The sequence below is a fragment of the Camelus ferus genome, chromosome 33, assembly GCF_009834535.1.
Source record: "Camelus ferus isolate YT-003-E chromosome 33, BCGSAC_Cfer_1.0, whole genome shotgun sequence".
Lineage (NCBI taxonomy): Eukaryota > Metazoa > Chordata > Mammalia > Artiodactyla > Camelidae > Camelus > Camelus ferus.
The window spans coordinates 19,529,172-19,544,169 of record NC_045728.1 but is presented as its reverse complement, the minus strand read 5'-3'; the positions used below and the strand labels follow the sequence as shown (position 1 = coordinate 19,544,169).

The 14,998-nt window shown below is 37.9% G+C and overlaps 1 protein-coding gene across 1 annotated transcript in view; it reads left to right on the top strand.

Moving 5' to 3' along the window:
- Window positions 1-9,058, top strand: part of CUL5 (cullin 5) — an 81,693-nt gene extending 72,635 nt beyond the window's left edge. The window contains exons 16-19 of the mRNA XM_032472708.1: window positions 204-365; window positions 1,099-1,217; window positions 1,863-1,986; window positions 5,445-9,058. Of these exons, the coding sequence (XP_032328599.1) occupies window positions 204-365; window positions 1,099-1,217; window positions 1,863-1,986; window positions 5,445-5,639 (600 nt within the window). The 3' untranslated portion in view covers window positions 5,640-9,058. The remainder of the gene's footprint in view (window positions 1-203; window positions 366-1,098; window positions 1,218-1,862; window positions 1,987-5,444) is intronic.
- Window positions 9,059-14,998: the final 5,940 nt, after the last annotated feature.

The following is a 14,998-nucleotide window of genomic DNA, read 5'->3' as shown; positions in this document are numbered from 1 at the left end:
CTCAGGAAAGCTGGGAGGTGAGTCTGTGTTCTGAGTAGTCATTAAGGTCTGCTAAAGTTTTTATTACCATGTAAGAAAGGAAGAATGGATATTGGAAGACAGCCAGCAGTCTTTTTTATACATAGTCTCATGTAAGATATATTATAGATAGATGGTAATCATCATAAAGAGATTACTTTTTAAAATTGTTTTATCTATTATAGATCACGTTTAAGAATGAAGTAGGTCAATATGATTTGGAGGTAACGACGTTTCAGTTGGCTGTATTGTTTGCATGGAACCAAAGACCCAGAGAGAAAATCAGCTTTGAAAACCTAAAACTTGCAACTGAACTCCCTGATGCTGAGCTTAGAAGGACTTTATGGGTTGGTTTGCTTTTATGTTTTTTTATTTTTTAAGTTACATCCTCTCTCATAGCAAGAAATATGTGTTGGCTTGCTTGAAATAAATTTATGAGTTCATAACACTCTCAAATGACTTTTAACCAAGAAAAATACACTAATGAGATATTTATGGAAAAAAAAGAAATTGAAAATAAGCAAGTTATTAAGACAGAGAATGGCAAAAAGAGAGAGAGTGTGAGAAAGATTGAGTTGGTATTTAAATGTTATCTATGAGGAGTGGCCAAAGATTGCATCATGAGACTGTGTTCCAAGATTTTATGGTAACCCAGATTCTAAGAAGTATCTTTTGAGGGCTTGTAAAATGTACTTATCAGCCTCCTGTTCAAAACTGCGTTTTACCCCGACTCCACAGGCCTCTTCCAAAGTAAATTCTCACCTAGAGAGAGATCAGCTGGTTTATAGCTGGCAGTGGTGTTCATCGTGCTCATATATGACCAGCGCCTCTGGGTTTTTTGGGTTTTTGTCTTATGGCAGAGAGAGTATTTATTGCTTCCTCACAACCAGCTCTTTTCTCCTCATTCTCTCTCCTCATTATGCCTTTCCATTGTTATATTCACAGAAGTACTAAATAAAAGTTTGAATTTGAAATTCATGCTCATAATTCTTTCTCACCTATGTTGGTCATGTTGGAGAATTGATCTTGGCATTCTGCACTGTTTATAGAAGCTAATTGTTTTCTCTTTGTTCTTCATAGTCTTTAGTAGCTTTCCCAAAGCTCAAACGGCAAGTTCTGTTGTATGAACCTCAAGTCAACTCACCCAAAGACTTTACAGAGGGTACCCTCTTCTCAGTGAACCAGGAGTTCAGTTTAATGTAAGGTCTACATTGGTTGATCTAAAATAAAAATAGCTTGTTTGAATTTTAATGTTTTATTTTTAGCAAAACAGTTGTTCTCCTTACATGATATTTAAAACATACCTGTATACTGTCATCACTTTAAATTTATGCCATTTAGTTGTTTATTAAACACATTAATGAGCTGGAGATGTTTATTACTTCTTTGTGTATTGTCCATGGATACGTGTGGGTGTCTGACATTATACTGTATTGCTCTTCAGCTTTAAACATCCTTTTGCACTTTAGCAGCTTTATCCACCCAGGATTTTTCCCCTTAGATCTGATTAGAAGATAATGCTGAATTACAGCCAGTATATCTTCAGTTATCTAATCACTTTCATGGCAATATACATTATATTAACTCTGTTACTACAGGGAGTGTAGTCACCCGTATTCTATTAGCAGAGCTTTTACCATATTTGAGGGAAACCATAGGGTTCTTTTTTTTTTATAGGATTCATTTTAATAAAGCTGTATGTTGGTTATTTGTTACTTTTACCTTAAACAGTGCTGGATATTAATTTTAAGAATACTTCTAAATTTTTTATTAGACATTGTTGCTGTAATATGATGTTTTAAAGGCCTGTCACTGCAAAATATTTGACTCAATGTTTTTTATAGAAAAAATGCAAAAGTTCAGAAAAGGGGCAAAATCAACTTGATTGGACGCTTGCAGCTCACTACAGAAAGGATGAGAGAAGAAGAGAATGAAGGAATAGTTCAACTAAGAATACTAAGAACCCAGGTTTGTAATATTAAGATGGAGTCTATACATTTTGAAAAACTTCATTGTTGTTCTTTTATCTTCAAATCTTTTTTGAAATTAAAGGAATGTAAGTATTCAGACTTTTTGTACAGAAGAGCTAATTTTCATTTTACTGAAATCTAAAAATTGTATTGATAGTGTTCTCAGTTGCTGAAAGAGACGTCTGTGTGACTTGGTGGTCTCTGGTAGATTCTGTTGTTTGGGCAAAACCTTCGTTTTTGGTTATGCGTCTCTTTGACCACACGTCAAAGAGAATAAATGTATCTCAGCAACAAGTTACAATTCTGGGACTGTGTGTTTAAAATTTCATTTAAATTTAAGACTTCTAATTCCATTGTCATGTGAAATTAGGGAACATTTTTTCTAACATATTTTAAAACTAGGATTATGATACCTCTGAACGTGATAAAGAGTACCTATAGCAAACTAATGTATGAGTGTTTTAACTTCAGAGATTTTTTAAAACTAAGTTGTGCCACTTTTACCATTTTCATTCCATTGTATTTGAAATTATTGGCCAGTGTAATCAAACATGAAACAAATAGGAAAGATTAAAATTTTTCATGACTTTTAGATCATATAATATGATAAAGGAGCAGAGAGAAGATGAATAAAAATATAATGCTTTTCTGTTTAGCAATAAACAAACAAATAAACTTAAGAACGTAAAAGAAGAAACCCTAGAATTCACTGGCATTTCTTTAAAAAGCAGTGTGTAGGCCCTCTGTGAAGAGAGGGCCCTTCACCTGAGAAATTCAAAGGGAGATTTGAATAAATAGAAAGATTGTATCTTACTAAATTTTTTTATTGAGGTACAATTTACATACAATAGAATGCACATTTTTTTGGTTCTCAGTGTTCTGCTGAATGTGTATACTTGTGTGACCATCACCCCAATTAAAGTACAGAACATTCCCATCATCTCAGTGATTTCCCCATGTCTCCTATCCAGCCGGTCTCCCCCTTCAACCCTCTTGACTCCTGTTGCCACTGCTCAGTTCTGCCTGTTCTAGGTCTGCATATAAACAGAATCAGACAGTGTATGTACTCTTTGTATCTGGCTTCTTCTGCTTAACATGAAATAACATTTTTTAATGATAAGGCTGAATAAGTTAAGTTGATTTTTCCCGTAGTAGTACCAGGATTACTGAATTTCATATAAAAACTCACCTAGGAATACTGTGGGAGTTTTAAAAATTGATTCTCAATTTTAATCAGAAAGAATGAATAGATGAGAGTGATTGAGAACCTTAAAAAAAAAGTAAGAATAAGGTGTTAGTACTGGTGGAACTTGTCTTGACAAATACTAAAACTTAATAAAATATCTACAAAAATAAAAGTGTGACGGACAGATTAACTGAAAGAAATAATAACTCGGAATTAAACCTCCTATGTAAGTGTAGATGAACTTTGCAATAAAGGAAATAATTTCCATGGCCCATGGAAAGGAAATGTATTATTCAGTAAGAAGGTTCAGGAAATTTTACTTCTGGGGGAAAAAAGCATGATATATTTCTAGCTTATGTCTACACCGGATCCATTCAGATAGATTAGAACTGAGATATGTAATGTGAGGGCAGGTGTAGTTACACTGTAATATGTGCAGAGAAAGTGAAGTTTTGTTGTTTTATGTAAAACTGATCCATAATTCCGCCCAGCCCGCTGATCCAGGCTGTCCCTTGAGCTGATGCTCAGGCTTGATTATTTCTCCCTGATTCTGCTCCGACCATTCCCATCCTTCCCCGTTTTCACAGGTGGCGTCTGGATGTATTGAGGTTGAGAGAAATTCACTTGATCTCCTAGTGACAGTGAACGGACTGTCATATCTGTACAGTTGTGTCCGTGTCCTGGGTTCTTGCTCTTGTCAGCTGTGGAGTGCTTTCTTTATCTGCCACCTGTGGGAATTTGACTTTCTTCTGCCGTCTGTAGCAGATGCACGTGGTTTATTCTTTTTCTGGTTGGCGAGGACCGCATGGCATCTTTCCTGCTCTGGCTGCCTGTCCTCCGCTCTTACTGGGCTCTTGAGCCCTCTGAGACCCCGCCGCATCTTCTGTGTGTCCCTTCACCCACATGGCACGCTCTCATTGTCACCTGCTGCTACAGGAGCACCCTCTCCTGCCGCTAAAGGCCCTCTGTGGCAGGTCCGTTAGCTCTCAACTCGATCTGCATCATGTGAGAACTGAGAGAGGCTCAGGAGTGCAGATTCTTTCCATTATATCATGCCGCTTTTCTAGTGACCTCCAACATACTAAATGCGGACCAGGGTCAGAACCCTTGTTGGTCTCTCACACACCCCACCGTCTTCACCTCTAACACAGCTAGAATCGGAGAAATTGGGATGTTTCCAGTTGCTCCTCTTCTCCTTCCTGGCTCTGTCGTGTACAGGTGCCTGAAGGGAGGGACAGCCTTTTTCCCTCTTTATTCTTTCTTTCTGGACCCTTAACATAAATCCCTGTGATGAAGAGCCTGGATCTGGACAAAATGACATTGGGAGGAACCCACCTGACCTCTAGTGGCAGTGTAAGGTCCTCCTGTCTGTCCAGGGGAAGCTGAAGGTACTTTCTCATGCTGAGTAGCGCCTGACTCCCAAGGCTGATACTGCCTTGCAGCAAAACTCCATTTTTCAATCACAAAAGCAAATATTTACCTCCTTTTCTGTTTTCACATTTCTTTTCAAATAAATTCTTATCTCCACTACGGCAGATGAATACCTTTTGTTGGCTGAGGAGACAGCTTGTACTGGAAAAGCCAAAGGGAAAAAAATATTTAGTAATTTTCTTATTCTTATTACAAAGCTTAATATTAATTAAAGAAATCATCAAGAAGACTGTTGATAAAATTGACTTAGATGAAAAGTACTTACTCCTATAGAAAGTAAAAATACTGAATTGAGTCAATATAAGCTGAAGATACTTACAACAAATACAGTTTATTCATCTGGTAAATATAGAGAGAGTCATAATTACTAATTTTTAAAACAGACACCAACTGACTTACTACTTACTATACAAAGAAATAACTGAATACAAATGAAAAAGTATGTAAAGGAGTTTGTTGTATCTTAGTTCATTCTTAACACAATACCAGATTACATACATTTTGTGTTCACAGGTAAGATAAAATTTTTAAATGTACATAGTATGGAAAGAAGAAATGAAGGGAAAAACAAGAAAACATTAGGTGTGATTTTTCTTTCAGCAAAGAGGTTATGGGTAGATTTTGTTTTTCCTCACTTTCAAAATCTCTATAATATGCAGATTTTATTTTTCAGAGTGAAAACATTTTTATTTGTTAAGTAAAAGGTACTGGTCTCAAGATTAATCTAGTGATTGCTGATCATTTGGAGAGATGTTGGCTAGAGGACGAAATACGTAAAAAGTCATTTTTTTTGTTTTGTTTTGCTCAAAATAATATTTTATTTTTATTTTTTCTTTTAGGAAGCTATCATACAAATAATGAAGATGAGAAAGAAAATTAGTAATGCTCAGCTGCAGACTGAATTAGTAGAAATTCTGAAAAACATGTTTTTGCCACAAAAGAAAATGATAAAAGAGCAAATAGAGTGGCTAATAGAGCACAAATACATCAGAAGAGATGAATCTGATATCAACACTTTCATATACATGGCGTAATTTTGAATATCATGGACAATACTAAGAACCCAAATTGTGGAGTGCTTGGGCAGAAAGTTGTTACAGTTTGTGCTAGAGGAAGGTTTATTTGGACTTTGATTACATAAATATTAAAATCTCTGCCTTACCTAACAAAACAACTATATTTTGCCAATCACGTTAGTTAGCATGGTGGCATTCCCTTCATGTTGCACACTCTTTAACAGCATGCTGTTTTGTGGAGAAACTTGCATTCATGAAGAGCCCATTATGAACTTTTAAAAATAAATCCAATTTATACCCACCAGAAGAAATACAATGGGAAGGGTAACAGTGGGGTTCTTGTTGCTTGTTTTTTTCTTTTCTTTTTTTTCCCTCTCTTAGAAAAATGTACTTGCACAAGGAAGGATCTTCAGATGTTCGTGCACTGAAAAATGCTGTTATGTTTTGTTTTAACAATGCAATTAAAACTAGAAATAGCATTCTTCGTTTCTTTTGATCAAAAGAGTGAGCTGGTCAACACAACATTGGGACAGGGCAGATGTAGGGAAAAGACAAGTATTTAATAGTGTCAGATTACTTGTTCAAACACTGCTTCAGTATAGTAACTGGATTTTAATGGTGACTTTAAAATGGTATTAAATTTTTCCAACTTAAAAATGTTGGCTTTCTTTAAGCAGGAGACTACTGTGTTTAGTTGTTTCTTGTTAAATGATAAGGAAATTTTGAATTTTTTTTTTATCTTAAATGGATGGAAAACTTGTTTGGGATAAGTGAGGATTATATTAGTTATTTCGGTTGTTAAAATGTATGGAAATAGGTCATTTCGACCGCAGAATCAAAACAGCAAAACAAGCATCTTAAGTGTTTGCTAAGACACTTAATATTTATATACCTAATATTTATTACGCCACATTCAAATTTATTAAAAACAAGACAAATCTCCTGCTCTAATATAATGCTGTTTTGTAACTGACCTCTTAACCTGTAGCATAGACATTTTGAAATTTTAAAGTGAAATTGATTCATGATTATGGATTTATAACAGTTTTATGGAAAGTAAGACATTCTGTTTTAAAAAGTAATTATCAAGTCACCTAGGAGGAAGAGGAAAACCACAACATAAGATCTGAAAAACATAAGCAAAATTGTTGCAATCTTAATATGAACAGTAAACTTGCCAAATATATGTACATACATATTTATATATTTTAATAATAAACATTTTCAAAATAGTCTGAAGGCAACACTTACCTTGTTCCTTTTAGTCAATCCAAAGTGGCAACTTATTAGTTGCTGGCAACTGAATACCCAAAATAGTGGAGGTTTTAGGACTTGAGGACATGAACAACTTAAAAGAGAAAAATTTATTCCCCGTTGGGAAAGAATGGCTGAACATGGATTTTATTCATTGTGGGGCACATTTCAGATTTTCTTGCAAATTGTTTGCTATTTTGTTTAGTATTAGTAATAATATTGTAAGTGAATTTGATGACAGTAGGAAACAGAATGCTGGAGCATCGAAAGGCATACAGTATTACTGCAGAGTGCTTGCAAGAGCACTTCATGGCGGCTGTCCCCATTCCCAAGAGGTTTTGTGAGCTGCCCGCTGAAAGGAAGGAAAGCAAATTTAAAACATTTAAGGTTTTGCTGTATAGTCAAATACCTATTCTGAAACTCATAGGAAATTGGAATTTTGTTTCTAATTTAAAATCTTATACTTGAGCTCTGAGGTAGCATATGTCAATTATTAAACTAAGCATATTGTGAAGAATTCAACTAAATTAGTGCTCACTGTTTCCTCTAGATGACTGTTAACAATGGATAAAATTGAAATTTTAAAAAATGATGATTTGGTAATAATTGTTTCCCGTATGTTTAAAAAATAGTTTGATATTAGCATATTTGCTTATCCAGGAATGCCAAAGGAGGGAGAAATGGAAGGAAAAATTACAGGCCATTTCTTAAAAGTTTAAGATTTTTTTGTTGTATTAAACCAGAATTGTCCTCAGAACTTTTTTGGAATTTCTAATCTTTTTAGTCATTTAATTTAAGAATGAGAGCCATGATGTTTTGATTTATAAAGGCAAATTTAATGCAAAAGTGGGTAACTCTAAATCCATAGTGAAGTTTTCTATTAAATTTTATAAATTTTTTAATAGCTAATTATGTCCTAATTGTATTTTGGAGAATAGAACAGCAGCAAATATTGTAGACTTACAGTTTTCATCATTGTTTTCGTTATGCATACAAAAATTTGACTACTTTTTGGTGTTTATGAAAACCATTTAGTTGACAAGGTGCCTATACCATTGTTGAATTTTCTTTAAGTATATTTTGACAGTAGATTTGTTAATTAAAAAAAAAAAGAATCTGAAAAAAAAAAAAAACCTACCAGCAATTTGCTAAAGGTACAAAATCACAGTTAGTAGCCTTTATTATTGAGTCCCCTTCCTGGTAATGTGCACTTAAAATTAGTGCTTATGAGCAGGGATGAAACCTGACATAGTTAAGGGGAAAAATATATAGATATATACATATATGTATATATTTTTTTCATGAGGAGTATGGCAATAGGACCCTTGAGGTTAATTTAAGCTTCGAGCATTCATCTTATGATATAAAGATGGAGCCATCTGGAGAATGTTAACCTTTGTTGCCGTCTCATTGCCAGAGTAAGTAAACATGAAATAAAGTAAAAATATAGAACAATTTTAATGGTTACAATGAGTTAAATATTTAGAATATTACTGTTCCAATGATATAATGAGGATCATGAAATAAATTCTGAAGTCTTCCAATTTTTACATTTATTGGAGGGGTCCCTGCATTCTGTCAAACTTTATTTAAGTGTCTTACTCTTCTTTTGTGCATAAATATTAAAATTTCCAAAAGTGAGATATTAGCTTTCTTGTTTTTATCTTTTATTAAATTTAATGCAAAATATGACCAGAGTAGTTAAAAAGTATTTTGCATTATTTGCAGTAAGTTGTCATTGGCCCTGCTCAAAGGGCAAATTTTAAAACTTCAATTTGGGTGAAAGATTTGCAAGTTTTCCAGAAAGATTTGCTATCTTAAACTCAAGCTTGTTTTTTCTATTTTCATGTAAATGACTGGGATGCTGTCCTATAAACTCTTCCAAGGTCATGTTTGTGAAATAAACATTACATGAGAGCTTTCCTGTCATCTACACTATATATGTTGTCTGGAGTGTTGAACAAATTTGAGTTCCTGAGTTGTAATCTACCCTCGTATGGAATATACAATTTTGAATGTGTGCCACTACATACTGAGATGATAATGCTGTACAATTTTAAATGGTAGCAGTTTCTGTATGCAGTAGGCTGAAATATTTTGATGAACTGCTTAATTTTTGGATTTTATTTTTTAAGTTGTATAATTTATTTTCTTGCAAAATAAAAATGTAATATAAAAGCTTTCACCTATCCAGAAAATGTTGGTGTTCTACTGTAAAACAGTTTCTAAATTTTAATTCAAATTTTTGTAATAGGTATTTTTATATATTTCATCATGAAATACTAAATCTCAGCCAGCCTTAGGAGTCAAAAATATGAAAAGTAACCAACTTACTTTTGAATTTCAAATCATAGTTCAGAATGAAAGCTGTCGGGAGTGCAGCTTTTCCGTTGACGGTCGCATAGGACTGTCAGGCCTGGAAGAGGTCAAAATTTTCAAACCTTAAAGTGATGAATGTATTCGTTCATCAGTTCAGATAGGCCATGTCGTACCCCAAATTTAAATTTTTTTTTATCACATAAAAGTAAAAAATATAAAAATTATTTGTTTTGTGTATATTTGATAACTTGTGAAATATTTAAATTTCAAAGCTAGAGGCAGTTTAGTAATAAAGTTATGAAGATAGACCGTGTCTTGTCGGTCTTGGCAACTGTAACAAATCACCACGGACTGCATGGCGTGTACGGCAGCAGAAGTTGGTTCCTCATAGCTCTGGGGGCTCCGAGTCTGAGATGCGGGGGCCAGTGTGGCTGGCTCTGGTGAGGACCCTCTGCAGACTGCTGGCCTCGCACTGTCTCCTCACACGGCGGAGGGAGGGCTTACGGAGCGCTCTCCGGGTCTCCTTCATAAAGGTGCTAATGCCGTTCACAGGGGCTCCACTCTCATGGCCAAATCACCTCCCAGAGCAAAGGCCCGACCTCCCAGCAACATCACGTTGGAGACTAGGTTTCAAGTATGCCTTGTGGAGAGACACATTCAGTCCATAGCACTTCATGGTGACCCTAAACTCCGCCTTGGACTTGAACTGGGATTTGAGGTTGGGGGGAAATTAACTTGGAAATGAAGGCAGAGGAAAGTGTGACCTCAGTCTAAGGTTCACCAGAATCTAGAGACAGATTTACTATTAGGCATAAGCTTCTGGGCCCTGACTTGCACGGCCCCCTTCCAAGGCCCTGCGAGGGGCCCTAGGAATTTTGTATTGGTAATTTATATTATTTTTTCTCAAAGAAAATCCCCTAAATATCCAAAGTTGGATCCAGTCCTGCTGAAACAACGCAAAAAGACACGTGTCTGGCACATAGAAGGCATGCAAATGTGGATCGAATGAATGAAGCATGTATGCTTAAGAACTGAGTAAAGTTCAGTATTTTAAGTTTTAAATGGGAAGACTATTTTCTAATTGCTTATTCTAGGCTGTAAAATCAAATACGGACTTTGTATGTTCCTAAACATCTGTTTTAACCAACAGACAGTCTGGAACAAGGGTCTTCGACTGTTGAGAATTTTATGAGCATCTGATTAAAGAGAAAGCCATGTATATAATGTCGCAAACAATTCTGTGTATAACTGTAAAGTGTTCCAACACTCAAGATCAAAAAGCTTTGATAGTGAGATCCCACAGCGCGTAGAGAGTGGGTAGCAACTTGCTGTGTGAATTGGTAATGGCCTGATGTCACAAGCGCTGATCCGAACTTAGGTCTCTAGTTCTTGGCTGTTTTTATCTCAAGAATGACACCTGCGTGTTACTGGGTTTTGTTGTTTTCATTTAGTGGTAAATGCAGTATTTCTCTTGTTGTTGTGGTTGCTGGAGCGGACTGCTACTTAGGTGTTTCTTCAACAGTGATTGATGGTTGAAGGGTAGCTGTGGGAACCAGGAAGGCAGAGGAAAGGAAAGAGCCAACTTTGCAACGAGCCAGGTTTGAAAATTAACACTCCTGTTAAGAGACCATATTTATCGTACCTCTAAGAAAGGATGGGGCCTGGGAATACCTTTACAAAGCCCTTTTCCTGTGGCTGCTAAGTGTATCATTTTCTTTTCCCTTATTCTGCCTTACCTCCTCCATTCTCAGCAGAAGATCTTACTTTGAGAAAATAAGCAGAGAATGTAAGGCTGTCAGGTATGCACTGTGGTAACTTGCCTTCTCTACCTGTCAGCTTCAGCAGCGCACGTCTTCATCTGCCTACCTATCTCAGAGGAAGGGGTACCTCACTTCTTGCTCAAGGCCAACTGTTTTATCTTTCTCTGCTTCCTGTGTTCTGCTCCAAAAATACCTACATTCCTGTATCTTCCAGTCATCCTTCTTTTGGTTACTTTCTCCTCAGCCCACAACAGGGGTTCTCACGTTTTGGGCCACAGACCAGCAGCATTCTCATCACTTGAGAACTTGTTGGAGATGCAAGTTCTTGAGCTCTACCCGAGACCTACTTTGGGGAGAGGTGGGGACAGCAATCTGAGTTTTAATAAACCTTCCAGGTGATACGGATGCACTAAAATTTGAGTCACTGACTTAAAAACATTCAAGTATCCACCATCCTTAAGAATGTCCTCCCCCTGCCTTGGTCATGTTATGACCTTATTTTCCTCCTTCTTCCATTTTCTGCTAAACATCTTGAAAGAACTGTGCACTCTGTCTCTATTTCTTCTCCTTAGTACTCACTGGCTTCTGCCTCCACTGGTCCTCTTGCCAAGGTCATCAGTGTCCTCCTGTTGCTTCATCAGAAGTTCATTTTCAATCTTCATCTCCCTTGATCCCCTTGCAACATTTGTACCTTGAACACTCCTAGTTACTGAATTTGTTTCATCCCTCGACTTTAAGGATACCATTCTCTCCTGGTCCCAAGCTTACTCTCTTAGCTTCCTCAGCCTTGTTCTCTGCCTGCACGCCCCAGGATTTCATCCCCATTTCTACTCTTGCTGAGCTGTGGACTCTTGGCTGATTTTACCTACCTCTCTGGCTTCAACCACTGTCCGCATGTCGTTGCTCCAGACTGTGTCCATCCCAGGCTTTCCATCCCCAGATCAACGTGTATTTACAGCTGATTCTTGAACATAGCATCCATCACAGACTTGTTCCACTTAGTAGCTATCTCCGTCTCCCAGGTTAGCAACCTTGGTGTACCTGTTGCTCCCCTCCCACACCACACTATTGATTCTACCCCTGTATTGCCTTCAGGGTCTCACCTTTGTTTGCCTTTACTGCTACTATGTTCACTGAACGAATATTTCGGTCTGCTTACACCATCTGAGGGAGGTAGGGACTAGCTGCTGGGTTGCTTCTTGGCCTAATTTGGAAGTGGACTAAATGTACAGAGTGATAAGTAGTGGCCAGTAAGATGATGTTTGTTTAACGTCCGTGGCATTTCTGGACCGCTGGCCTAGCTCTCATTTTCCCCTGAGTTGCGCTCAGACCTCTGTCTGAGGCCTGACGCCAGCTGAGGTGAACTGGGTCATTCCCTTGAACCTGTGGCTGAGGAAGCGCTCTAAGTCGAAAGCATAAAAGCAGGACAAGGATTTTCATCATTTAAAAACTTCCCACGTTTTTAGTGCGGCTCCTTGCTCAGTTAGGGGCCCACTACTTGCAAATTTTAGTTCAAAGATTTGGGAGCCACTGCTGACCAGACCAAATCATCCTCTAAAGGTGAGGGACAGGTTAACAAGCCCCAAAGTCATGCCTGGGGCAAGCGGGACTTCTGTCTCACTCTCACTAAGAACTTCCCCAGATATCTTCTTTTGTATCTTTCTGTTCTAAAGCCCAAGATAAACCCAATGGAAGTTATTTTTAGGCACTCTTCTCTTCTCTTGTGCTGTCTTGTGCATCTTCCGATTGTAATCATTTTCTTACTTGAATGCGTGTTGCCAAATGACAAAAATAAAACAGTTTAATAAAGAGTTGGGTGTCCTTTATTCAGGGGAGAACTTACATTCCCCATGGGCTGGGGAGCACAGCCCCTCCCGGGCAGTGGAGCATTCCTGCTAAGGGCTTTTGGGCAAGAGGAGCCTCACAGAGCTTTAAACGGAGCAGCGACCTGGAAACGGCGTGACCTGTGTGAGGTCGGCCTTGCCTGCCTTAGGCTAGCCCGTCAGCCAGGGAACCAGGAAAGAGTATTCAGCTTCAGTTAATTGGCCGAGGTTTCACATCTGACCTTACCTAGAACAAAGAAATCAGTACACACTCTTGGCAGTTGGGGATTGGCCGGCTAGATACACTGTATTTCTGGTCAAGTGGAGCATTTACAAGGACACGAAAATTATCTTAAGTTTCTTTGGCTCCCAAGGCAGGAGCAGCTCCACCCTGGGCTTGGAAGATTATTTCAACAGTTAGGTACAAGCATTTCCAAATGTCTGCTAAAGAAGCTCTTGCCGCTTTGTACTTCCCAGGATTTCAAGAAAGAAGATGTTTTATGGGGCACGCAAATAGAAATAACATGAGGAGGTGACATACGTAGTCTGACCAGGATGAGTACATTAGTTTCCTAGGGCTGCCATGATGAAGGGCCGCAAGCAGAGTGGCTTAAAGGAACAGAAGTTTATTCTCTCCCTGCTGTGGAGGCTGGCAGCTTGAGACCCAGGTGTTGGCAGGGGGCTCCTTCTGCGGGGTCAAAGGGAGCTTCTGTGTCACGCTTCTCTCTCAGCTTCGGGTGGTGTCGGACTCCTTGGGGTCTCGTTTGTAGGTGCATCGCTGCATTCTCTGCCTCCATCTCCAAGCGACCCTTGCCCCTGTTACAAGGACACCACTCACTGTATTTAGGGTGTAACCCAGTCCAGCATGACCTCATCTAAACTTGACTGATCTGCCAAAAAAAAAAAAAAAAAATTATTTCCAAATAAAGTCATTCAGAGGCAGGACTTGTAGGGGACACTAGTCAACCTAGTACAGTGAGGTATTCCAGTAGACTATGATGGAAGCTCCTTGTTATAGAAGAATTTAATTCAGAATGAATAACAAGCATTCTAGTATTGTGAATCTAGTACCCACACTTTTTTTTCTAAACATCTTTTTATCTCCCAATTTGTTCCCTGCTATGAAAATGTTGTTCTAATGTTCCTAAAACTAACTTGTACTTCTAGGAAACCACTCTGGGGCTTAGGACTGTACTTATGGGTGTTTACAAAGAGGAGGAGGCCAACAGGTTTATTTTATCAAGACTGATGGTATTCTTTCCAGGTTGTCAATCTCCACTCACACTGTTGCCACTGGCAGGGGTTATGGGCTAGTCTCCAAGGAGGGCAGTGAACTTTGAATCCGGGATGAAGCACATTTCTAGAGAGGTGGCTCTTTATTAATGACTCTGTGTCCAGACGCTGTTACCTACTGTGACAGGAATGATAACTCAAACCTACAAATTCAGATATGCAAAAAAAAAAAGTTTTAAACTGTCTCTAAACTGGGCTTAAGTTTTGTTTTCCAACACTTCGTTTCTATCTCATGGAAGAAATTTTAATCTAGTCATTTTCACCTAAACTCAGTAAAATTCAGTTATCTTTTCATAAATTAGAAAAGTTAATTGAAGTATAGTCAGTTTACCATGTGTTAATTTCTGGTGTACAGCATAATGATTCAGTTATACGTAATATATATTCCTTTCCATATTCTTTTTCATTAGATGCTCTTATGAGATATTGAATATAGTTCCCTGAGCCATACAGTGGGACCTTGCTGTTTATCTATTTTATGTATTTATATATTAGTATATGCAAATCCTGATCTAATTTATCCCTCCACCCACCCCTCCTTTTCCCCCCAGGAATCACAATTTTGTTTTCTATGTCTGTGAGTCTGTTTCTGTTTTGTAAATAAGTTCATTTGTCTCATTTTTTTTTTGAGTCCACATATAAGTGATAGCATATGGTATTTTTCTTTCTCTTTCTGGCTTACTTCACTTAGTATGACGATCTCCAGGTCCATCCATGTTGCTCCAAAATGGCATTATTTTATTCTTTCTTTCTGGCTGAGTAGTATCTTTTCCTAAATTGTAGGTTAACGACCTGCCACGTTCAGGATCGTTCCCTTCACCCCTTCTATCCTGGGCACCGTGGCGCCCTGGTCTGCCCTGTGCCCCGCGTGGGGACACCGCCACGGCCTGTATGGGAGGCCTAGCTTCCAGGAGCCGGGCCACGCAAG